Source organism: Schistocerca piceifrons, chromosome 4, assembly GCF_021461385.2.
Source record: "Schistocerca piceifrons isolate TAMUIC-IGC-003096 chromosome 4, iqSchPice1.1, whole genome shotgun sequence".
Taxonomy (NCBI): Eukaryota; Metazoa; Arthropoda; class Insecta; order Orthoptera; family Acrididae; genus Schistocerca; species Schistocerca piceifrons.
This window is the reverse complement of record NC_060141.1, coordinates 749,017,041-749,041,763: the sequence shown is the minus strand read 5'-3', so window position 1 is coordinate 749,041,763 and position 24,723 is coordinate 749,017,041. Positions and strand designations below refer to the sequence as shown.

Here is a 24,723-nt window from a genome sequence, read left to right as displayed (position 1 = left end):
TCACATAGTTTGTGTGAGAGTCTACAAAGCATCAGTGGCTGCTAGATGACTTTGGCTAAAAAGTTACTGATTAATTGTTTCCAGTTCTATTCAGTTTCAGCAAGACAAGATCTGGACACATTTGGTGAAGAATCTCCATATGTTTGGATAATATGCTGCCCATGAAAGTGTCTGACATATAACTGGTTGATTGTTTGCTAATCACCACCATCAAGAAACCATTATTGATTGTTTGTGGTGGACCCCTACCCTCTTTGGTTCTGTGTCATGACATTATTGGGGTCTGAGCCAATTTGTGAAGGTTTCCCGCTGAACTGAACATTACCACATACCTTGTCTGTGACATTAAATTTAATGTCAGTATTGTGTGCAATTCTTCATTTTGCAATTTTTAGTTCATATGACTGCAATTGAATATGAAAATATAATGCTTTAAAAGCATTGTTATTTTACAAACTTCAATTCTCCCCATGAGAGAGTGAGCACTTAAGCATCAAGAAACTTAGGTAACTAGTCAAACTGTAACTTTCTGCTTATGGTCATAAGCTCACATGGACTAGGCATACAGCCTGAGGAAAAACTGTGACTGTCTTATGAAATGTTTTATTACATATTTCGGTTGAGAACATTCAAGTGATATCATTGCCAGTTTCAACTTATAAACATGTTATCATTAGGTGATTTCAACACAGTGCATGTATACAGTTATTAAAACTTAACTATTAAATGTCTTCCTCTCTTAAACACTCAATTATGTTACTACAGATTCAGAAATTAATCTATAAAGTTGTCAGACAGGTATGATTTAATTTTGTGTTTGAAAATTTTACAATCTGTTGAATTCTTTACAAACATCTTCATTGCTGCATAGCTCGCTCTTTTCTGTTCCACCCTAAGTCTGAGCAATGGATGGTGTAAATCATTTCTCCTGTGGTGGTGATGCGTTGTCTCTCTTGGGGGAGCATAACATTTAACTTCAGCCACTAAAATGTACAAAATGAACAGTCTTCATTGATATGAATTACTCTTCAGCAGTAATCATGGTCAAGAAGTGCTGTGGCAGCACTTTCATGAGACTTCATATGTTTCATAAAGTGCTGTGCTGTATGGAGGAAAGATCGATCACACACCATACAGTGAAATACTTGCACATATGAGTCTTCTGGCAGACCATCACTGTACCACTTTCGTGAGCTCATCTGGGATGAACGATGGCACATTTGAAAATGAACATCTAGATTTCTCCAAACAGAAAACTTTTCATTGCAGTGACCACAGACAAACTCAGAGCCTTCATTCACCTTTTTACTGTCCCACATATTATCTGCTGACAACGGAGATGAATTCTCATTTTCAGAGTCACTTGTGCAGTCTGGAGGTTCTTGTTTAACCTCTTCAGCTCGAGGGAGAGCAAATTTACTGACTGGCCTGTCTACGTGTGGATGAATGTATGTTGTCCTCGTGGAGTATGTGCCTTCTTCTTCATTTAACTTCAAGAAATGTGAATTGTCCACTACCAGTGGTGAAGTTCCAGAGATCATCCTGGAAAATGCAGTAATACTTATGTGTTGCTAAACTTTGTGAGACAGACAAATGAGTGCAACAATGTAATGCTCTCAGCAACATTACTTTGATGGCCTCAGCTATGTATCTAAACATGACAGAAGCAAGAATATAAGTCTTTCAAATTCCTTTACTTCAGTGCTTTATATTGTTACTGTGTTAAGTAAATAAATTAAACCCACAGTTAACTGTTTAGTACCTTACAATAATGGGTTTACTAAAAAATTTATGTTAACTATTCATAGAAAAAATTCGTAGCTGTTAGTTATGATCAATGATGAAACATTTTCCCTCTTGCAAGGAAACGGCTTTCCTTTAGGTAAATAAGAAAGGCTTTATTTAAAAATTCAAGTATAACATTTCAGCTATTTTTTATTACAACACATGACTAATAGAATTAAAAGGTTACTGACCCAACGCACCAAATTGATATATACACAGCCATTAACCTCTGAGTGTCCAATTATATTCATTACCTGCATCAGCTTCAATATGGTTAGTGTTGTACAATGATTCAATCAGATCTATATCTTCCTTTTGGGTGCTTGAGGATATTCTCTTACAATGCAAATGAAATTACACCAAATAAAACATATCTCTATAGCTTTCTTTCATTTATAGTTTCATATTGAATACATGCTACAGCATCATTAAAGCTGTTTTGTACAATATGTTGCACAGCTATGAACTTTTGGAACCAGATGTGTTGTTGATGTTATTCTTGCTGTTGATGTTGTTACTGCTGGTTTTCAGTGTGAAGATCGGTTTGCTGCAGCTTCAAATGTTTGTCCATCCATCCTCCATAACTACTGCAGTTTAAATCCATTTGAACTTGCTTACTGTACTGAAGCCTTGATCTCCCTCTACAAGTTTTACCCTTCACCACCCCTTCTTCTATCCATTACCAAATTGATTATTCCTTGATATCTCAGAAACTTAGGTCACTAAATCCGGACTAACGTACTAATCCTGTGAAGACACAGGACAAGGCTAGGAGAAAGGAGTCGTATTTTGCAAGCTTTTGGAATTGGATTCAATCATTCTTCTTGATGTCTGAGGGCAATTGTCTGTTTAATATATCTTGTATAACATGTGGAATAATTTTTATGTGTGGCTCTCCCAAAAATCTCAATAATTCAGGGGGAATGTCATCTACTCTGGGGGCCTTGTTTTGACTTGTGTGTTTCGGTGCTCTCTGAAATCCTTCTAAAAATATCATCTTCATCTACTTACTCTTCCATTTCTGCAACATTATCTTCAAGATAATTTCCCTTGTATAGCCCCTTTAAACGTATTCCCTCCACCTTTCAGTTTACACTTCTGACTTAATACTACACGTCTTCACTGTGGGAATATTTGTGGTTTTCCCTGTTACATCTGCATACAGAGTTCAGGCAGAATAGCTTCATAAATGCTGATTGTGTGTGTGTGTGTGATTTAATTAGTCTAATTTTGTCTTTACTGGCCCTGTGAGAGTGACTCACTAGGAGGATAGTATATTCCTAGATTTCTCACAAGTACCCTTTTGCGGGATAGTCTGCAAATGTGCGACATTTTTGTCATGCTCATCTGTGAGTCAAATACTTGTGCTGTCCTTCTCTGTGTGCACTCAGTATGTTCCAAATCAGTTGTATTTGTTCTTGTTCTTCTTCTGCACTATAAGACTTAGGCACTTACGCCTATTCCATCTTCACTTTTCACTGCCAGCTCATTTTGGGTCTTCCTATGCCCCTTCTTCCTCTTGGCTGGTACAGCATGGGCAAATGTGGGATTATCTATGTGCTCATTCTTTGTAGGTAATATTTCCATAATGTTTTACTTTCTTCACTCTTTCCATTAATGTTATAAATAATTAGTTCATTCCTAATATCTTCATTTCTTATATAACCTTCCCTGGTAACACCTCTCACAGTCATAAGAAATCTCATTTCTGCTACTTGCAGTTTACTTTTATTGCTTTTTTTTTTTTTTTGCTTTTTTGATCCATGACTCACTATCATATAACAAAACAGGTATATCCCTTATTTATTTCATAAAATTTTAATTTTGTTTCCTTTTGTACTTTGTTCTGGAATATTTTGTTTATCATTCCACATACTGACTGATATTTGCTAATTTATTTTCTATGCCCTTGCCCATTGTATAGCTTATGCTACATCCTCAAAAACTGAAGTTGGAGGCCTGCTATTCTGTTTTACCTAACTGACATAATTAATTCACTGCTTTTTTGCATACATTTCTATTAATTTGTATACCTGGATTTACTTCCTTTCTGCAGTGTTGTGTTTGTTATGGATCCCAAATATATGAGCTATATTCTAGGATGGGACACACAAGCAATTTGTAAGCAATCACAAAGATGGTGTCACCCTGACACATGCACTTCATTAGAAACAAACTCACAGATTTATTTTATATGCAAATAGTCCCGGATGAAGAATGTCCTCAGAACTTTGGTCCCCACAGAGCACATAAAATTGCTGATGAGAACAGACTGCAGGATGAACTTCTATACTTAACATTAGTTTTCGAAATAAATTGGTGTTCTCCACAACAAGCACATAAGGTACTACAAATAAAACCTGAGGTGGACATAACAAACAAGAAAAAAGATGTACAGAGATTTAAATCCATGGCTTTCCTGCCATAAAAATGGAGCAGCATGGCGCAGTGGTTAGCACACTGGACTAGCATTTGGGAGAAAGATGGTTAAAACCTGTCTTTGGTCATCCTGATTTAGGTTTTCACAGATTTTGCTAAATTGCATCAGGCAAATGCCAGGATGATTCCTTTGAATGGGCACAGCCGATTCCTTCCTCATCATTCCCTAATCTGAGTTTGTACTCCATCTCTAATGACCTAGTTGTCAATGGAATGTTAGACACTAATCTCTTCCTTCTTGTGCCATATATGGGAAAATAGGCCAGATCCTCAGCAAACACAAATTGATTTTTCACCTTCCACTGAAGACAACAGCACTTCTGGATTCTGTTAAAAATAACTTGATGCTCTGTAAGGTTGGGGTTTACAAGATTTCCTGTCCATGTGGCCTTTTGCACGTCACACAGATGACTCAGAGTTCATGAAAGACACACAGAATATTGTAGATACACCCACAGTCCATGTTAGATGGACAGAATATTGTAGGTACACCTGTACCTCATAGCCCAATAAATTGACTGTGGGAGAGCAGTGCATTTATATGGTCACCTTATGAAGTATTAAAATGTCAAAGTCGTAGTGTTGGATTAATTTTTTTGGGACTCAGTGGTGAAAACAGCAGCTGAAACTTGTTTAGCAAAGAATTTAAATAAGAGGTATAGCAGTTACAGCCTGCACAAATCATGAAATCCAGCACTTCCTTTAATACACTTCCAAATACATCACTACAGTACAGCTCACTGATATCTCATCATGGGCTGACCATGTCACTATAGGCTCAACTGATCTTTGCTGCCAATCAATGTCTCTCTATCTGTGGTTGCTGCACAGTGGCATGGTCTGTGGGTTTAAAAGGATGGAGCAAGTGCTGTAGCTTCAATACAGGGTGGACTAGAACTCCACGAAGAAACTTTAAAGAGGTGATAGTATGGACCAAAACAAGAAAAAACGGTTCAGTAAGCATGTGCTCTACAGTGCATACCTTAAGAACTATGAGCACTTGTTCATCTTTGCTACTGTGAAACACATCTGTTCCACAAGTGCTCATAGCTCCGTAAGCATGCATTACAGAGCCCATATTTACTGGAATTTTTTCCTATTTTTGTCCATACTACCTCCTCCAAAAACATAGAAAGCAAAGGACTCACAGCACAAGAGATGTGTTTCATAAGTTCAAAGCTAAACAAGTGCTCATACCTCTTAAGATATGCATTTTGGACCTCATGATTACTAGACATTCTTTCCTCATTTTGAACCATTTGAAACATTGTTGGTGGAGTTCTGATTCACCCTGTGGAAGGAGAAATAGGGTTTATGCTGCTGCACTCCTGAAATTTAATGGACGAGACACAAAAATTTGAAGATGAACATTCATTTTTATAACCCCACAAATAATTACACCCAAATATTGGTATAGGTTGGTTTGTTTCAACAGTGACTAAGTGATATTTTAGTTACAGAATATGGACCATGCTTTTTTGTTTTATGAAGTAAACAATTTCACATTTATGAACATTCACTGCAAGTTGCCAGTCTTTGCACCACAATGAAATTTTATCAAGACATGAATGGTAGTTTATGCTGCTTTGTCACATAGCACTTTTTTTTATAGGAAACTGCGTCATAAACAAAATGTCCAACGTTACTGAATTGATAGTGTCTGCCAGGTCATCAATATAAAACATGAACAGCAAGGGTTCCAACACACTTCCCTGGGTCATACTTGAATATACTTCTATCTCTCTATAACTGACTCTCCATCCAAAATTAGACAGGGTAGTCCACTGATCATGACCTGGCCAAATATCTCAAGAAATAAGCATCAAATGAAAAAAACTACAAAGAACGAAACTAGTCTAGCTTGAAGGGGGAAACCAGATGGCACTATGGTTGGCCCGCTAGATAGCGCTGTCATAGGTCAAACGGATATCAACTGCGTTTTTTTAAAAATAGGTTTTTTAAATTAAAATACAGAACATAGGTTCGTTTGAACATATTATTTTGGTAGTTCCAATGTGATACAAGTACCTCTGTGAACTTATCATATCTGAGAATGCATGCTGTTACAGCGTGATTACCTATAAATACCACATTAATGCAATAAATGCTCAAAATTATGTCCGTCAACCTCAATGCATTTGGCAATACGTGTAATGACATTCCTCTCAACAGCGAGTAGTTCACCTTCCGTAATGTTCGCACATGCACTGAAAATGCACTGATGCATGTTGTCAGGCATTGTCAGTGGATCATGATAGCAGATATCCTTCAACTTTCCCCACTGAAAGAAATCCGGGGATGTCAGATCCGGTGAACGTGTGGGCCATGGTACGGTGCTTCGACGACCAATCCACCTGTCATGAAATGTGCTATTCAATACCGCTTCAACCGCACGCGAGCTATGTGCTGGACATCCATCATGTTGGAAGTACAACGCCATTCTGTCATGCAGTGAAATATCATGCAGTAACATCAGTAGAACATTACGTAGGAAATCAGCACACATTGCACCATTTAGATTGCCATCGATAAAATGGGGGCCAATTATCCTTCCTCCCATAATGCCGCACCATACATTAACCCGCCAAGGTCGCTGATGTTCCACTTGTCACAGCCATCGTGGGTTTTCTGTTGCTCAATAGTGCATATTATGCCAGTTTACGTTACTGCTGTTGGTGAATGATGCTTCATCGCTAAATAGAACACGTGCAAAAAATCTGTCATTGTCCTGTAATTTCTCTTGTGCCCAGTGGAAAAACTGTACACGACGTTCAAAGTCGTTCCCATGCAATTCCTGGTGCACAGAAATATGGTACGGGTGCAATCGATGTTGATGTAGCATTCTCAACACTGACATTTTTGAGATTCCCGATTCTCGCGCAATTTGTCTGCTACTGATGTGCGGATTAGCCACGACAGCAGCTAAAACACCTACTTGGGCATCATCATTTGTTGCAGGTCATGGTTGACATTTCACATCTGGGTGAACACGTCCTGTTTCCTTAAATAATGTAACTATTCAGCAAACAGTCCGGACACTTGGATGATGTTGTCCAGGATACTGAGCAGCATACATAGCACATGCCCATTGGGCATTTTGATCACAATAGCCATACATCAACATGATATCGACCTTTTCTGCAATTGGTAAATGGTCCATTTTAACACGGGTAATGTATCACGAAGCAAATACCGTCTGCACTGGTGGAATGTTATGTGATACCAGGTACTTATACGTTTGTGACTATTACAGCACAATTTATCACAAAGCGAAAAAAGTGGTCCAACTAAAACATTCATATTTCTTTACATACTACACAAATATTTAATAAAAAATGGGGGTTCCTATTTAAAAAAAAAAAACACAGTTGATATCTGTTTGACCTATGGCAGCGCCGTCTAGCGGGCCAACCATAGCGCCATCTGGTTTCCCCCTTCAAGCTAGACGAGTTTTGTTCTTTGTAGTTTTTTCGTTTGATGCTTATTTCATGAGATATTTGGCCCAGTCACTATCAATGGACCACCCTGTATACAGGGTCCTCTCTATCAAATAATCCTCAAGTTAGTCACAAATTTTTTATGGTACTCATTTAATCATACTTTCATTACTATCCTTTGGTGTGACACTAAGTCCAGTACTTTTTGGAAGTGAAGAAATACTGCATCCACCAGGTTGTTTTTAACTGTGGCTTCCAGGTTGTCAGTTGAGTAATGTGACAGTTGGTTTTCAAATGACCAGTGTTGTTGGAGTTTTTTTGTGGTTGGCATGGAGGTGGTCATTCTGTTTGAGGTAATCCATAAAAAAAATGTCTGAGCTGAGAATATGTTCTAAGATTTTACAACAAATAGGTGTGAATGATACTGGATGATAGTTTCATAGAACACCTCTGCTACCCTTCAAATAGATGGGTGTGACCTTTGCTATCTTCCAACTACCGATGTTGAACTGTCTGCCTGTACAACAAACCATAGACCATGACAAACTTCACCACTGTGTAACACATAAAGGGTGACAATTATTGAACTACATGAAATAAAATCATCATAACTTCTGAACGGTTTGCATTAGGATGTTCAAACTGCACACTTGGCTATGGGCCATGAAGGGAATTCTGGCTCTGGGGTACCCAGGGGCCACTGGTAGAGGCCTTGATTGGCCACCATATTCTCTGGATCTGAACATATACAACTCCTTTTAGTGGGGCTATATTAAAGATGAGATGTACAGCAATAACCCCAAAACCATTTCTGAGCTGAAAACAGCCATTCATGAGGTCATCGACAGGTTCGATGTTCTGACACTTTAATGGATCATGCAGAATTTTGATATTCATCTGTGCCACATCATCACCAATGATGGCAGGCATATCGAACACGTCATAACCTAAATCCGAATATCTGCAGAGATGTTTATATGCTGAATAAAGTGTGTGCATGCTGTAGTTTGCAACTAATTTACATTTTTTTTCATATAGTTCAATCCTTGTAAAAGGGCATCAATATTAACAAATGGTTCACAACCCACTCCCCAATTGTTTTCCATCTTGAACATACTTCTTTAATTACAAAATTTGGTCCTACAACCTTCCACACAATCCATGGTCTACTTCCACTGTTCTACTGCCACACTGCCTCCCTCCTTCTGCTGTATGAAGCCTCCTTTCGCAACTAGGTTCATAATTATCCCTGCCCATTACCTGAATTGTGTTTTATTGACAGTATACAGCCCTGACCATAATGAAGACTACTCCACATTACTTTACCTTGCCCCTCCCACCCTGGTGTGTTAAACCTTGATTGTGTCACTTGTCAGACATGTCTCTAATTATATATTCCAACTTCCTATGCCCTTTCCACTCCATAACTGTCTCTTCTTCAGTGTTTACAATATACACCCTCATCCATGCAACGATGCAGCCATTACAACATATATCTCATGCATTTGTTGTGCCTTGAGCAGAATAGTTACCTTTTTTAATTATCAGGTCTCTTTGGACTACTTTTACTCAGGTTTCCAAATATATAAGCATATTTTTGCCCTTGTGTCCATTCTTTTAACGTCCAAGGTTGTCAGTTGACACACTCGACTTCTTTTCCATGTGCCCTCCAATCATTCGTTGTCAGTTTAAATGTGCTGACTTTCTCAGTTTTAAATCTTCAATCAAAACTTGCCATTCGGCTCCCAAATTTGAATCAATATCAGTTCTATCAGCATGCTGTCATTTTCACTGTCATTGTCACTTTCTCTCTTCAACATTTATCTCATAAGATTATTAATCTATGTTGATACAGAACCTCTGGTCTCACTACGCTCTGTGTTTGTCATATTTAGATCCTCATCATAGTCTTTTATTACTGCAGATCATGAGAGTTTTCAAGTGGGGTGAACATAAATTTCAGGTCAGTGGCCTTCAACCGCATATTGTTTTTCAACATTCCTGTTGTACTGCTTTTCACTATCCTGAAATGTTAACAATTTTGCTGAATTCAAAAGTAAATGCTAAAAATGTTGTAGTATGCTTTTCTGTTTCCTGTGCGAGCACAGAATTAGAAATCATTTTCTATCTTGTCACATTCCTCTCTTTCATCCACTCATACATACACTCCATACCTACAGGTATCACGAAGAGAAGCCCTCAGGGATGTGGAATGAGTTGAATTGTACATTAATTTGTGGAAGCAGCCACTGCAGGCCACTTCTGTACAGCATATTAACAACCAGTTACAAATAGAGTAAATCTACTCTCATTGACAATTGTGAGCATTACTTTTACATCTTATTGCTGTATGTCCTGGTAGAAAAGAAGCTACTTCTCTTGCTGTTGCAGTGTTTGGCTGCTGCATTTATCTAATGCTTCAAATTAAGCTTACAACTAACTTTCTCACAGCACACTATCAGCTGTCTATGTACTGAAAATTTGCAAATCTGTATAATATGAGCATTAGTGTGTGAACCAGAATGAGTTCATGGGTCACAATATTCTATAAATGATACAAGAAGTGGCTAATAAGGTGTTCTTTTACCTGAGTTAGAAAATTTGGGATTTATATTTTCTGCCTGAAGTCACCCATCAATATTGTCATGTCAAAACCACAGTTGAGTCCAAATCTGAAGGCAGGGTCATCATCAATGAAATACAACACTTGGAACTGAAAGCATGTTTATTACTGATGCCTACATATAGCCAAGAACAGAACTGACCTCCTGCATGGAGAGTGCAGATAGTTACACAAACACTGAATATTCCAGAATACAAACATCAAATATTCCAGATATACAAACATCACAAATGTAAGAAATTTGAAGAAGCTTCCAGAAATGATAAATCAAAATTAATAAATAACTGCTTGTGGTCAGATTTTAACCGTCAACCCGCAGCATGTTAGCTATTGATGCTAACCATTACATCGTACTGCATGCACAACAGCTTGGGCATTGCTCTCTTTCGAATAGAAAAAGTGAGCTACTGTTTCCGAGTTTTTCATTGGAGCTGACTATAGTACTTTGTATTTAGATCTTGTCAATGGTACTCTGATATTGGTGCTGGTGGTTCATCACATTCTGTTCACATTATTACAACCTATCTACTGTGATGAGCAGCAAAGATAGCCCCTCTAGCTGAAGCTTTGTGACTGTTGAGTGAGTCTTCAGTTTCGTTGAACCTCCCACTGTCAACCAGTAAATCTGGAGTGTAATATGGCTTCACACAGGAGACATGCACAATCTCTCTGCACTTTTGTTTTCTTGATGAAGGGTCATAATTCTTGAGTTCATATGTGACATCTGACAAGCAACCCAAAGTACCACTTCACAAAATTTTCGGATAGTCCCACTTTCCACACAGATGAAAAATTCATACCACATCTCCTGGCCTGTATCTCACTGGCCTGTGTTTAACACTGTAATGCTCTCAGCCTTTCTTATTTTTTATTTATTTTACACGTCTAGTTCCATAGGACCAGATTGAGGAGCCAATCTCCAAGGCCATGCAATATGTCAGTACATGAAATTACAACATAAGAGTAACAATGGATAAAATAAAATGTTTATGAACCCAAAAAAGGACAAGCCATAAGTTTATGTAAGCACAGTCAACAATATAGCACAGGAACTAGCTTAATTTTTCAAGGAGCTGCTTGACAGAATAGAAGGAGTGACACATGAGGGGAAACTTTTCAGTTTCAATTTGAAAGTGTGTGGATTACTGCTAACATCTTTGAATTCTTGTGGTAGCTTATTGAAAATAGATGCAACAATATACTGCACACCTTTCTGTACAAGAGTCAAGGAAATGCAATCCAAATGCAGATTGGATTTCTGCCTAGTATTAACGGAGTGAAACCTGCCACTTCTTGGGGTAAGGCAACAAGAAAAGACAGTAAAGTATATACATATATTGAGAGGCCAATGTCAGAAGGCCCAAACTAATGAACAGGGGTGAAAATAGCTTCGCAAACTTACACCATGTATTGCCCAAACCGCTCGTTTCTGAGCCAAAACTATCCTTTGAGAACGAGAAGAGTTGCTCCAAAATGTAATACCATACATGAAATAATGAAAATAAGCAAAGTACACTACATTTGCTGTAAAATTATCACATACTTCAAATACCGTTCAAATAGTAAAAATGGCAGCATTAAGTCTTTGAACAAGATCCTGAATACGGGCTTTCCATGACAGTTTTCTATCTATCTGAACACCTAGAAAGTTGAACTGTTCAGTTTCACTAATCATATGCCCATTCTGTGAAATCAAAATGCTGGGTTTTGTTGAATTGTGTGTCACAAATTGTAAAAACTGAGTCTTACTATGATTTAGTATTAGTTTATTTTCTACAAGCCATGAACTTATGTCCTGAACTGCACTATTTGAAACAGTGCCAGTGTTGCATACAACATCCTTTATAGTAATAGTGTATGCTAATTCGTCTCCAATTTAGCGTCCAATTGATGTTGTCATGGCGCCAGAGCGGTTACATGTACGTGAGTCGAGCTCCCGATTTTCAAGAGTTCTGATCGATGTAAAGTGCAGAAAATGTTCTAGAGTAGTGAAAAATGGAATAATGTGTGATTATTGTGACGAATGGTATCACTTCCTGAAATGCTTCAATGTAAGTGAACATGATATTCCAGAAGAAACTTGGAAGTGTTGTTGTTGTTGTGCTGAGCCACATGTGCCTACAAGCAATGACTATGATTACTTCAAGAAAGAAACAGACTTTACAGACGAAATAATAAGACTGCTAAAAGAGGACATAACTGAGCTGACAGAAGAGAATAAGAAACTGAGGGAACAACAAGAAGTAGGAGAAGAAATATCTTAGGCAAGTGTTGTGAAAGGTGCTAGTAAGCGAAATACTAGGCTTAAAGTAGCAGTGAGAGACGTAACAGCGGAAATTTCGCTCTCAAATTCCTTCAGAGTTCTTCAGGAAAATGCAGAAACTACAGACGACTACACACCGATGCAACAGAAGGCAGTTAGTGAAAAAAGGAGAAAGAAGATCAAGCTAGGGAAGGCACTTATTTATGCAGACAGTCATGGACGAGGGGTAGCGGCAGAGATTCACAGCAGGAACTCGGAAATAGAAGTTTCATTGATGGTCAAGCCAGGTGCCCATATAGCTGAAGTTACAAAGGACTTGAAACGTGAGTGTGCACAACTATCATCAAACAATTTTGTGGTTATTATCAGTGGTGCAAATGACGTTTACAGAAACAAAGGGGAAAAAGTGAAAAACTCATAGAAAGATTCATTGTCTTCACTCACTCACCCTAATGTAATTGTCATAAATATACCACATCGCCACGACTTGATGGAAAATTCTTGCGTAAATTCAGCAGTGAAAACAACAAACTTTAACATATTAAAGGTCAGTAAGCACTTCAAAAATGTTCAGGTTGTAGATATTTCTAATCTTGAAAGGGGAATGCACACCAGACATGAACTTCATTTAAACCAGCCAGGAAAAAGGTTATTGAGTGATGAAATTTGTAAAATTGTACTATCTAAGCATAAGGATATTAGTAATATGTTGCCATTAGAATATGATTCAAGCTCAGTCAGTCAGGAAAGTAATACTTTTTTAGATTAGAAATATGTACCCATAACAACTGCACTGAAAATGCCTCACAAAGTAATTGTAAAGCAAGGCCCCTAGCACATAATACTCAGGAATACAAGCAGAAATTATGGAACTTTTCTACTGAGAAGGATATTTTAAGCATTTTTCATATCAATGTACAGTGTCTGAGAAACAAAATACATGAGCTAGAGAATTTTCTGGAAGATTTTCCATGTGATATTCTATGTATTAATGAGCACTGGCTCTCAGAGGTTGAAGGAACTCTCTATGTTCCATCTGGGTTTGAATTAAAAACAGGTTTTTACAGACAGAGACTTGGTCATGGAGGTGCCTCAATTTTTCTAAGAAGTAATAATCATCTAGACCATCAGTTATTGAATCTAGGAACTTTCTGCTTAGAACAGTCATTTGAAGGAGCAGGTGTCCTTTTCTCAGGAATTAAGCTGATTCTGATCTCACTCTACCAAACCCCAGATGCAGACATAAATGTATTTATAACACACTGGGAACAACTGACACAGCATCTACAGAAATACAAGAATTTCAAAATAATTTATCTAGGGGACATTAATATTGATGTCTTAAACCCAGTCAAATGCTAAGACCCAATTATGTAATATTTTAAGATCATACAACTTCCATCTGATTAATGACCAACCAACAAGTCTTGCCTAGCTAATATTTTCACCAACATGGATAGAAATTCATTTTCATATGGAGTTGAAGATCCACTCATCTCTGACCACAGTGGGATCTGGACTAAATTTCCAATGACAAGAACCGAGCATTATAAAAGGGAACAGAAAACGTTCAGAATGTTCGGGGAAAGGAACATAGAAAAATTGAGATTAATTTTAGGGGAGATGGACTGGGAGAATAACGTTTTAAACTGTAAGAATGTAAATGAGGCCTTTACAAACTTTTTGTCAACACTTAGCTTTAATATTAATAAATACTGTCCAAAGATAACAAAGGTACTAAATAACCAAAATAACTTGAAAAGGAAACAGAGCTGCAAACGTTTCACTCCAGAACTTGCAGCCCTTAGGAAGGTTACAATCATCCTTCATAAAAAAGCCAAACAGGGAAACCAGGCAGATAAAGATAGGTATACCAGCGCAAAACAAGTCTATAGAAGGGAAATAAAAGCAGCCAAGATAAGAGCCAATGAAAATTTTATCAATAATTCTAAAAATAAGTGTAAAGCTGCCTGGGCAGTTATAAATAAAGAATTAGGAAGAAAAGTAAGAAAGGAATCAGTACCTATTGCACCCAACATACTTAATGAGTTCTTTGTAAATAGTGTTAAAAATATTGCTCCCACTGACAATCTCGAGTTAACATATAAACATAGAGTGAGCAACTATACCACAGATAGAACTAGGGGATTAAATTATAGCAGTTCCAATCCACAAGAAAGGGGACAGAGACTGTCCAAATAACTACAGACCAGTTTTGATTGTCCCTATTTTATCAAAAGTCATTGAATATTGCATGAAAACACAACTATTGAAGTACTTTGAAACAAACAATTTATTTAACAATGCTCAGTTTGGATTTCAGACAGGTAAATCAACCATTAAAGCCGTAGACAATATTATCAATGAGATTGTTACCTATTTCGAGCTACATTTAATTACTTGTATTATACTCTTAGACCTCAGAAAGGCTTTCGACACTATTTCCCATGAGATCTTATTTTCTAAGTTAAAACTATATGGAATAAAGGGCTCACAGTTATATAACAGACAACAAATGGTCATAATTGAGAGCCAACTATCAGACATACTCAAAATTGAAACCGGAGTTATTCAAGGATCAGTAATTGGCCCATTTCTCTTTCTAGGGTATGTCAATGACCTCCCACGTAACTTGCCAGACAAATCAATTCTATATGCTGACGACATCACCTTACTAACATCAGATGGAAATCTGGAAACTTTACAGTACAAAACTACAGACATGGTAGAGAACTCCACCACATGTTTGCAAAGCAATAAATTGGTCTTAAATGGCAATAAAACAGAGACTATATATTTTCATCTGAGTAAATTTAAACCAGAAGGGACAGTAAACACATCTGTCAAACTGCTAGGAATTTATTTAGACCTGAATTTGAACTGGGGTGAACATACGCAACAACTATGCAAGAAACTGTCCAGAGTAATTTTTTTACTGCGCTAACTTCGGACTTGTGTCAGTAAGAGCCAAATGTTGGAGGCATACTATGCCTTTTTCCACTCGCACCTGGTCTATGGCATAATACTTTGGGGGAACTCTTCAGGGGCTCAGGAAGTTTTTAAGTGGCAGAAGAGGGCAGTTAGGGGCATAAAGGGCTTACCCGACAATGAATCATGCAGACCAGTATTCAGGGAGCTGAAAATAATGACTCTCTCTGCAGTATTCATATACCACTGTCTGATAGACATCAAAGAAAACCAGAGTAACTTCACAGTAAGGGGGGAGGTACATTCACAAGAAATAAACATTACATTGACACGCTCCAGGTAAGGCTAAAGAAAACCCAAAACTGCCATAACTACATGAGGATTAAGCTATTCAACAAACTGCCTATAACACTGAGGGAAATGCCAGTAGAGCAACTAGGGAAGAAACTAAAAAATTGGCTGATTCTGAATACAACCTACAACATTCTGGAATTCGAAGAAAACTTGAGTCACCTCCAGAATGAATGATGATTATAGCATGTAGTGAAAATATAGGCGGTATCATATTCTGTGACAAATTTGATCCAAGGAGATGTATAACTGTAAATACTTTTCTTTTCTGTATATTTTTTAAAAACTAATTGGTACCTTTAAAAAAAAACCTGTATGTACATATTATATTGTGTTTTGGTACCTCTTCTTGTATTTTTTGATGCTGTCTATTACAACACTAAGTTGTTTAATGACAATAAAATTTAATTTGATTTGATTTGATTTGATATCACCAAGCTAGTGTCATCAGCAAACAGAAATATTTTAGAATCACCTGTAATACTGGAGGGCATATTATTTATATAAATAAGGAATAGGAGTGGCCTCAGCACCGACCCCTAGGGCACCCCCCACTTGACCATGACCCACTCAGACCCCACATCACAGCCATTCTCAACATTAATGACCTTTTGCTGTCTGTTGCTAAAGTAAGAGGTGAACCGACTGGGAGCGACTCCCAGTATACCATATTGTCCAGCTTCTGGAGCAATATTTTGTGAGCAACACAGTTAAACATCTTAGTTAAATCAAAAAATATGCCTAGCTTTTGAACCCTTTTGTTTAATCCATACAATACCTCACAAAGAAAAGAGAGTTGTTAAACCACTTCTAAAACCAAACTGTACATTTGACAGCAAATTATGTGAAATAAAATGATCAATTATCCTTACATACATAGCCTTTTCAATAACATAAGCAAAAACACTGATGGCACAGAAACAGTTAAAAAATTGTCTACATTATCCCTTTCTTCCCTTTTATAAAGTGGCTTTACTACTGAGTACTTTAATCGTTCAGGAAACTGATCATTTTTAAAGGAAAAATTACAGATATGGATAAGTACAGGGCTAACATATGCAGCACAGTACTTTAATATTCTGTTAAGTACTCCACCGAGAGTGCTTAGTCTTCAGTGATTTAATTATTGACTCAATCTCCCCCTTGTCAGTATCACAGAGGAGTATTTCAAACTTGTCTTGGAAAGGAATTTTCCAAGAGAGTTATATGGTTCCCTGTAGAAACTAAGTTTTTATTTAATTCACCAGCAATGCTCAGAAAGTGATAGTTAAATACTGTATATATATATCTGACTTATCAGTAACAGAAATATTTTTACTATGAACTGACTTTATATCAATGACCTTCTGCTGCTAACCAAACACTTCCTTTATGACTGACAATACAGTTTTAATTTTATTCTGTGAATTAGCTATTATATTTGTGTACCACATACTCTTTGCCCTCTTAATAACATTTTAAGCACCTTACAATACTGTTTGTAATGACTACTATAGCTTGATTGTCACTACTACTAATATCTTGATATAATTCCCACTTTTTTCTACATTATATCCTCATCCCACTAGTGAGCCACCCTGGTAGTATCCTGTTTAGAACATTCTAATGGAAAGCAACTTCCAAAGAGCATGAGAAATGTATCAAGGAAAGCATTATATTAGTTGTTGTGTCTAGACAAGACAGCCTAGACACAATGAGAGGAAGCGAAAGGCACGCGCTAAGCCAAAGCAGGGTGCGTGAGGTCTGAAACAGGATACGTAATGAATGCTATAAAGAAAAGTACGTAGCTTCTGGAATACTTAACTTTAATCCATCCTTTTGGTACATCTGGAGATTGTGGCGATACAAGTGAGACTCTTTAGATACATGCAATGTTACTAATGGCGCCTTGCTAGGTCGTAGCCATGGACTTAGCTGAAGGCTATTCTAACTATCTGCTCTGCAAATGAGCGAGGCTTCGTCAGTGTAGTCGCTAGCTACGTCATCCGTACAACTGGGGCGAGTGCTAGTCCGTATCTCGAGACCTGCCTTGTGGTGGCGCTCGGTCTGCGATCACACAGTGGCGACACGCGGGTCCGACATGTACTAATGGACCGCGGCCGATTTAAAGCTACCACCTAGCAAGTGTGGTGTCTGGCGGTGACACCACATTAGTCATCCATGTTATCGGCACTATAAACATCCTGGCTCTTGTTCCTTAAAGAGGTTTTAAAGACTCTCTATTGCCACTAAATTAGCTTTTCTACATAGTCTGTTATTATATATAAGCTTTTAGTGTTAATATTTGTGCATCATGGTCTGAAAGGCCATTCATCCTTTCACTAACAGTACGCCCATCTAGTAATGAAGAATGAATAAGAATATTGCCTATTGGTGAGTAAACATTACTCTTAAATATATTTTATTCCATGCCAAACTATTTTATTCCACACCAAACTCTTCTGGTTGCCCAGTTCCATACTCAAGCCAGTGGCCCAGCGACTGTGGAGCACAGAGAATGGTGTGAAGCCTGTAGTGCCTGGTCTGTTGTGGTGTATGCAAATGTTATGACAGGCTCTATTGTATCTGAGTCTCTCTCTTTTACATCAAGAGAATATCTGCTAAAATCTTATTAAAGTGTTCTGTAAGGTCATTTGTCTGTGGATGGTAGGCAATTGTCTTGTTGTTGGTAATGTTGCAATATGAAACTATTTCTGGTACTAGTCACAAATCGAAAACTTTTCCATGATCAGAGATAATCATACAGGGTGCTTCAAAATGATGTCTTCTACAAGAAACTCTGCAGTTTCCAGATCTTTGGCAGGCAGCACAGCCTTGGTACAGCAAAGGAGGTGAGATAGTCATTGCAGACTGTCATCCGTCAATTTCTGTTTGTCAGTTTTGGGAACCTCCACAGTTCGGTGGAACAGGCTGCAGGCAGGAGACAATTGCAGCATGTCGTTCTGTCATTGACGTTGCTTACAATGGCTCACATAGCGACTGAACCATTATGAGAAGTCACAACTCCATGACAATTTAAATGCCACACCAATGCAATGTACACACAGTGGCAAAGTACGCTGCTTATCTTTGTCATGTGGTGGGGTCGACAGAGCTTGTCTGGGAGTTTGCTCTGGGAAACAGGACTTTTTGGATGTGCTGCGAGCTCTGATGTAGATCATCAGCTGCAACCATGCAAGGATGATGGTTCAGAGGACACAACATGATGTCGATGGACTGTAAGGAACTAATCTCTTGGGCCTTGAGATGACTGTGCTGTATGGATTCTGTACACTGTCAGTAATTTCCTTAAATTGCTGAGTAGCTGATGGTTAATCAAAAGACTTTTATATGCAATAACTGGAGTCGATTATCGTTTCAGTCAGGCCAATTTGTAAGTGTGGCACTGTCTTAGTTTGCGTATTCAATGGTGTGTAAAAACTGTGGCTGGTGCAGCCTTATACAACTGAGTAACAACTTCTTGTGACTACACAGTTTTCCAATTTTTAATTAAACTTAACTCTTTTAAGTCCAAGTTGTGTTGTCAGTGATGTATGGAATTAATGCAGATTTTTTCTACCTTACAAATTGTTGGTCAGATGATAACTGTTAAGATTAAACGTGTTTTACTTAAGCTGTTATGGATGTGCACCTAAATCAATTAATCTTCAAACGATTTTTGGCATGTGAAGCTTCAGCACTCAACCATAAAATCATTGGTGTTCCTTTTTGGTGCACGAAATTATTGGCATGGAATAAAATATATTTAAGAGTAATGTTTACTCACGACTCGACTTAGCTTAACCACTTTACAAGTTTCCTGTTCCATTACATTTTGGTAGAAGAGCATGGTTATTACGTGGTCAGCTGTGTGAATGATAAAACAATAACGTTAATTTTTTAGGATATTAATCAACTAAAAATTTTAGGATAACACAATTTTTTCTTGACAAATATCACTCTGTTGTGACTTCCATTTCAGTATAACCTGAAGGGAGGTGACTAGCTAATGGACCTAAGGAAAGATTACTTACACTATAAATTAGAAATCTGTAACACTGATTTCAGGGAAAGTACATCTGGGCTGGCACAGTGATTGCACGAGGAAGTCGACTGCACCACGGTACTACCACACCTGCCACTGACAGAAGTAAATGTCGCTATCTCCAACATGTAGTTGGCCTTAACAGAGTTGGACTCTGTAACCGCTGTGTTAGAAATCAGTGAACGATGACATTCACAGATCAGTACAGTCCTTCACTACATGAACAGACGAGGTAATTTGTGCAGCATCAAGAGTGTCCAGTAAATGCAAAAGGGTAGGGATACACTAATGGTCGGCAGTTCAAACGTATGGTGAATGACAGTACACCTTATGGAAATGGTAGGAAGGGACAGGAAAGGACACTAGGTGCACTCAGTGCATATGCCTGGGGCCTCATTCAACATGCCGAAGAGACTATTCCAGCAGCCATCGAGGGAACAGGGTGCAACCGACTGCAGATTGTGGTGCATGATGGAACAAATGATGCTTGTCGTCTGGGTTCCAAGGCCCTACTTGAATCATTCCAGTGACTGGCAGAGAAAACTGAGAAGACCAGCCTTTTGCATGGAGTTTCAATCAAGCTCACAGTTTGCAGCATTGTCCCAGAATTGATCATGCCCCTTTGGTTCTGAGTTGAGTGGAGGTACTGAACCAGAGACTTTGAAGGTTCTGTGATAAGCTAGGCTGCAACTTCCTGGATTTGCACCATAGGGTTTAGAACTGCAGGGTCCTCCTAATAGTGTCAGGTGTTCATTACATGTGAGAGGCTGCTACTCAGGTGTGTAGGGTGCACACAAGGTTCTTTAGATTAGGCAACTCTCCATCTACTCCAGATAATGATAACTGTAGGAAAGCCAGAAGCATCAAGGCAAATCAAATGAAATGCCTCATACAGGTGAGAGTATCAAAATCCTAATGGTCAATAGCCAAAGCATTTACAACAAAGGGCCAGAGTTTGAAGTGCTCATGAAAAGCACTGAAGCCCACATAATACTAGGCACAGAAAGCTGGTTTAGAGCTGGAGCGGATAGCAGTGACATTTTGGGGGGAAATTGCAGTATATATCGAATGGAAATGGGAAACAGAGGTGGTGTATTTGTTCCAGTAGACAAGAAACTCAAACCCACTGTGATAGAAGTTGAAGTTGCATGTGACATTGTTTGGGAAAGACTCAGTAACAGATGTGAGCATAAAATGATAATTACATACTTCTATCACCGATCAGATTAATCTCCTGATGTAACCAAAAACTTTACACAAAATCTCAGTTCACATGTACATAAGTTCCCCAGTCAGACTGTAATTATCAGTGGAGACTTGGGGAAATTAAAGTTTTGTTAATGGTGGGCATGATAAGACATCCTGTGAAATATTATTAAATGACTTCTCTGAAAACTACCTAGAATAAGTAGTTAGGAACCCCACTCATGATGGAAATGCATTGGATCTAATGGCAACAAACAGACCTGACCTCTTTGAGGATGTCTGTATATCAGTGACCATGACATGACTGTGGCAATAATGATTACCAAAGTACAAAGGACAACTAAAATGAGCAGAAAGATATATATATTCAGTAACAAAGATTAAAAAAAAATCAGTAATGTCCTACCTCAAAAAGGAGCATGAAACACTCTGCACAGGGCAGGAGCATATAGAGGAACTATGGTTCAAGCTTAAAAGAATAGTTTAAAAGATAGAACAGTTCATAGTGGGAGGGAACCTCCATGGTGTATAGTCACCTCAAAGAAACTTCCAAAGAAACAGAGGGTACTGCATAACAGGTGTGAAACAAAGTGTAGGCTATAGATACAGATACACTGAATGAAACCCATTTGGCTGTCAAGAGAGCAATTCGTATTTCCTTCAATGACTATTGTAGCAGAATATTGTCAAAGGAACTTTCACAAAACCCAAAGAAATTTCGGTCATATGTAAGGCTGTCAGTGCCACCAAAGTCAGTGACCAGTCCCTAGTGAATGAGACAGAAACAGAAATTGAGGGTCTCAATGATACACTGAAAGCTTTGGATTGAGGCAGGAAGGTAAATGCAGATTTCTTGACTTCCAAAAAAGCATTTGACTCAGTACCACTCCCATGCTTATTGTCAAAGGTATGATCGTATGGGTTATCAAGTAAAATTTGTGGATTTTTTGGTAGGGAGGATGCAGCATGTTATGGAAAGTCATTGTCAGATGTAGAAGTAACTTCAAGTGTACCCAGAGAAGTGTGCTGGGACTCTTGCTGTTCACATCGTATTTTAATGAGCTTACAAACAATACTCATAGAAACCTCAACTGTTTGCAAATGATGTAGATATATATAATGATGTACTGTCTGAAAGAAGCTGCAAGTGTTCAATCAGATCTTTGATAAGATTTCAAAGTGGTGGAAAGATTGGTTTAAATGTTCATAAATATAAAATTGTGCACTTCACAAAATGAAAAAAAATGTTGTATCCTATGACTAAAATATCAATCAGCCACTATCGGAATTGGCCAACTCTTACAAACACCTGGGAGTAACGCCTTGTAGGATTATGAAATGGAATGTCTCATTAGGCTCCATGATGGGTAAAGCAGGCAGCAGACTTGGGAAGTGCAATGAGTCCACAAAGGAGATTGCTTACAAATCACTGAGGCAACTGACAACTGGTTCTAGTATATTGCTAATGGTGTGGGACCCATACCAAACAGGACTAACAAGGGATATTGAAGAAAATAAGATTACAATAATTACTACATTGCACAGAGGCATTCTGCCCATGGTCCATACTTGAATCAAACCAGAAGAAAACCTAATAACTGGTACAGTGGGATTACTCTCTGCCATGCACTTCATCATGGTTTCCAGAGTGTGGATAGAGATGTTTAGAGGTTAGAGGAATTTTTGGAAAGCCATAACCTTATTACACGATCAACAGAAGCATTTATTGGACCTTAACCAGATACTTTTGAATAGGATAACAGAACATATTATGGACAACAAAAATTCTCTCAGCATTGAGCTAGAATATAGTGAAACAATGGTTTCTGGTTTCCTTGAGAATGAGTATGAAATATTCACTGAGTTGCCTACCCTATCAGTAGGCTTTTTACACGAACACAAAGTGTCTTGTCAGTTAGGAGTAGCAGAGACATTGAACATACACTACATTTGCTTCTCAAGTTACAAGATGAGGGAAAGATGTGTGCATTAAGTAATTTCCACAGTTATCAATTGTAAGTCTCAGCTGCTTTTGGCTGTTTAGTGGAGATGCTACAAGACACAATGAAGAAAAGACTGCTCTTTGCTCAAATTCTTGAGATAATTTGTGACAAACCTCTGTCTAATAATAGTGCTCAATATGAATTTGAAGAAAAATTATACTTCAGGATGCAACTTTAATAGAATTAAAAATGGTGCTGGTTGCTTGTCCTTTTCTTTCACACAAGAAGAAATTGTCAAGAGCCTATTGGAAAGAATGTACAAGACTGATAGGACATAATAATGTTTAATACTCGCCCAGGGAATTTTGTGCAACTAGAGCAGTTGATTTTGCAAGCTGAAGTTGTATGAGAATCTGACAGGAAATGAAAAGAAAGAAGTGGCTTGGCATTAGTGCAGGGGGAAAGATCGAGACCTCCAGATAGGGAACACAACTGTTACCATTACAGACATTTAGGCAGGGATTGTAGAGATGACACAGTATAACGGTGGAGAAAACAAATGCCATGGCACTATAAGATCTTTGAGGCACCCAATTCTCTCATTCATTTCATATGTACTCAATCTGGGCTGTTCTGTTATCTTAATTTGTCAGGTTTTTTGTATGTTGCATAAGGATATTTGCAAATTTATGGCATTATTTGGGGGAGGTGATGACCATTTCTAGTTAATGCATTTGCTGGGTGATCTAGTTGTTAAGTTGTGAAAATAAAGTTCACATGGCCATTTAAGGTCAAGGTTGTACATGGGCTGTCAGTTCCCCTAATCTTGGGGGCAAATTTTCTCAGTCATGTAGGATTAGTCCTGGATTGGTGCAAGGAAGGTCACTTGGATGTGCATTTGGCAGTTACAGACAGTGGTACTCAGTTGTCATCTTCTTATGGCTTGAGTCATTTGAACCATGTTCTTACTAACCATCTAGCACTTGTAAGGTGTGGGGAATATAAAACTGGACTAACAGGCATAATTCCAATGAGGCACTCAACTTATCATCTGTCTACCCGACAAATTAAGCAATGGAAGGTCAAAGTTAATGAGATACTGCAAAAAGTTATAACACCCTCCAAGTCTCCATTTTCAGTCCCAAAACCATAGGGTAGAGTGCAACCTGTTGGGATTACTGTGTCCTCAATAAGAAGATTATTCTACAATCTATTCCACTGCCTGAATTACAAGCAGCCGGCCGGCGTGGCCGAGTGGTTCTAGATGCTTCAGTCTGGAACCGCACGACCGCTATGGTCGCAGGTTCGAATCCTGCCTCGGGCATGGATGTGTGTGATGTCCTTAGGTTAGTTAGGTTTAAGTAGTTCTACGTTCTAGGGGACTGATGACCTCAGGTGTTAAGTCCCGTAGTGCTCAGAGCCATTTGAACCTTTTTTTTTTAATTACAAGCATGTTTTTAAGTTTTCTGAAAGAAAAGAAGTTGGGGCTTAATCAGGCTTATTTCCAATTGCCTTTGGATAAATAGTCAAAGCCAGTAACCACTCTTGCAACTGATTGGAATTTTTTCTGTCAGTCAATCAGAGTGACCTTCACATCAATTGTCTTTACAAATTTTTGTTTTGAAATGGGTATAGCTCCTGCCACCATGATTCCATATTACGCATGCTCCTCATGTGCTGAGTGAATGAACAGCAACTTATTTGCAGTGCTCATTGTGTTTCAC

General features: G+C 38.2%; 1 protein-coding gene across 4 annotated transcripts in view; it reads right to left on the bottom strand.

Annotated features, from left to right (window-relative positions):
• Positions 1-603: 603 nt before the first annotated feature.
• The window catches only part of LOC124795352, a 130,269-nt gene continuing 106,149 nt past the window's right edge, over positions 604-24,723 (bottom strand). For 3 of the 4 annotated variants that reach the window (XM_047259342.1, XM_047259340.1, XM_047259343.1), the window contains one exon: positions 604-1,542. In XM_047259342.1, coding sequence (XP_047115298.1) covers positions 1,029-1,542 — 514 coding nt within the window. In that variant the 3' untranslated portion in view covers positions 604-1,028. The remainder of the gene's footprint in view (positions 1,543-24,723) is intronic. The other variant, XM_047259344.1, reaches the window with a different exon arrangement.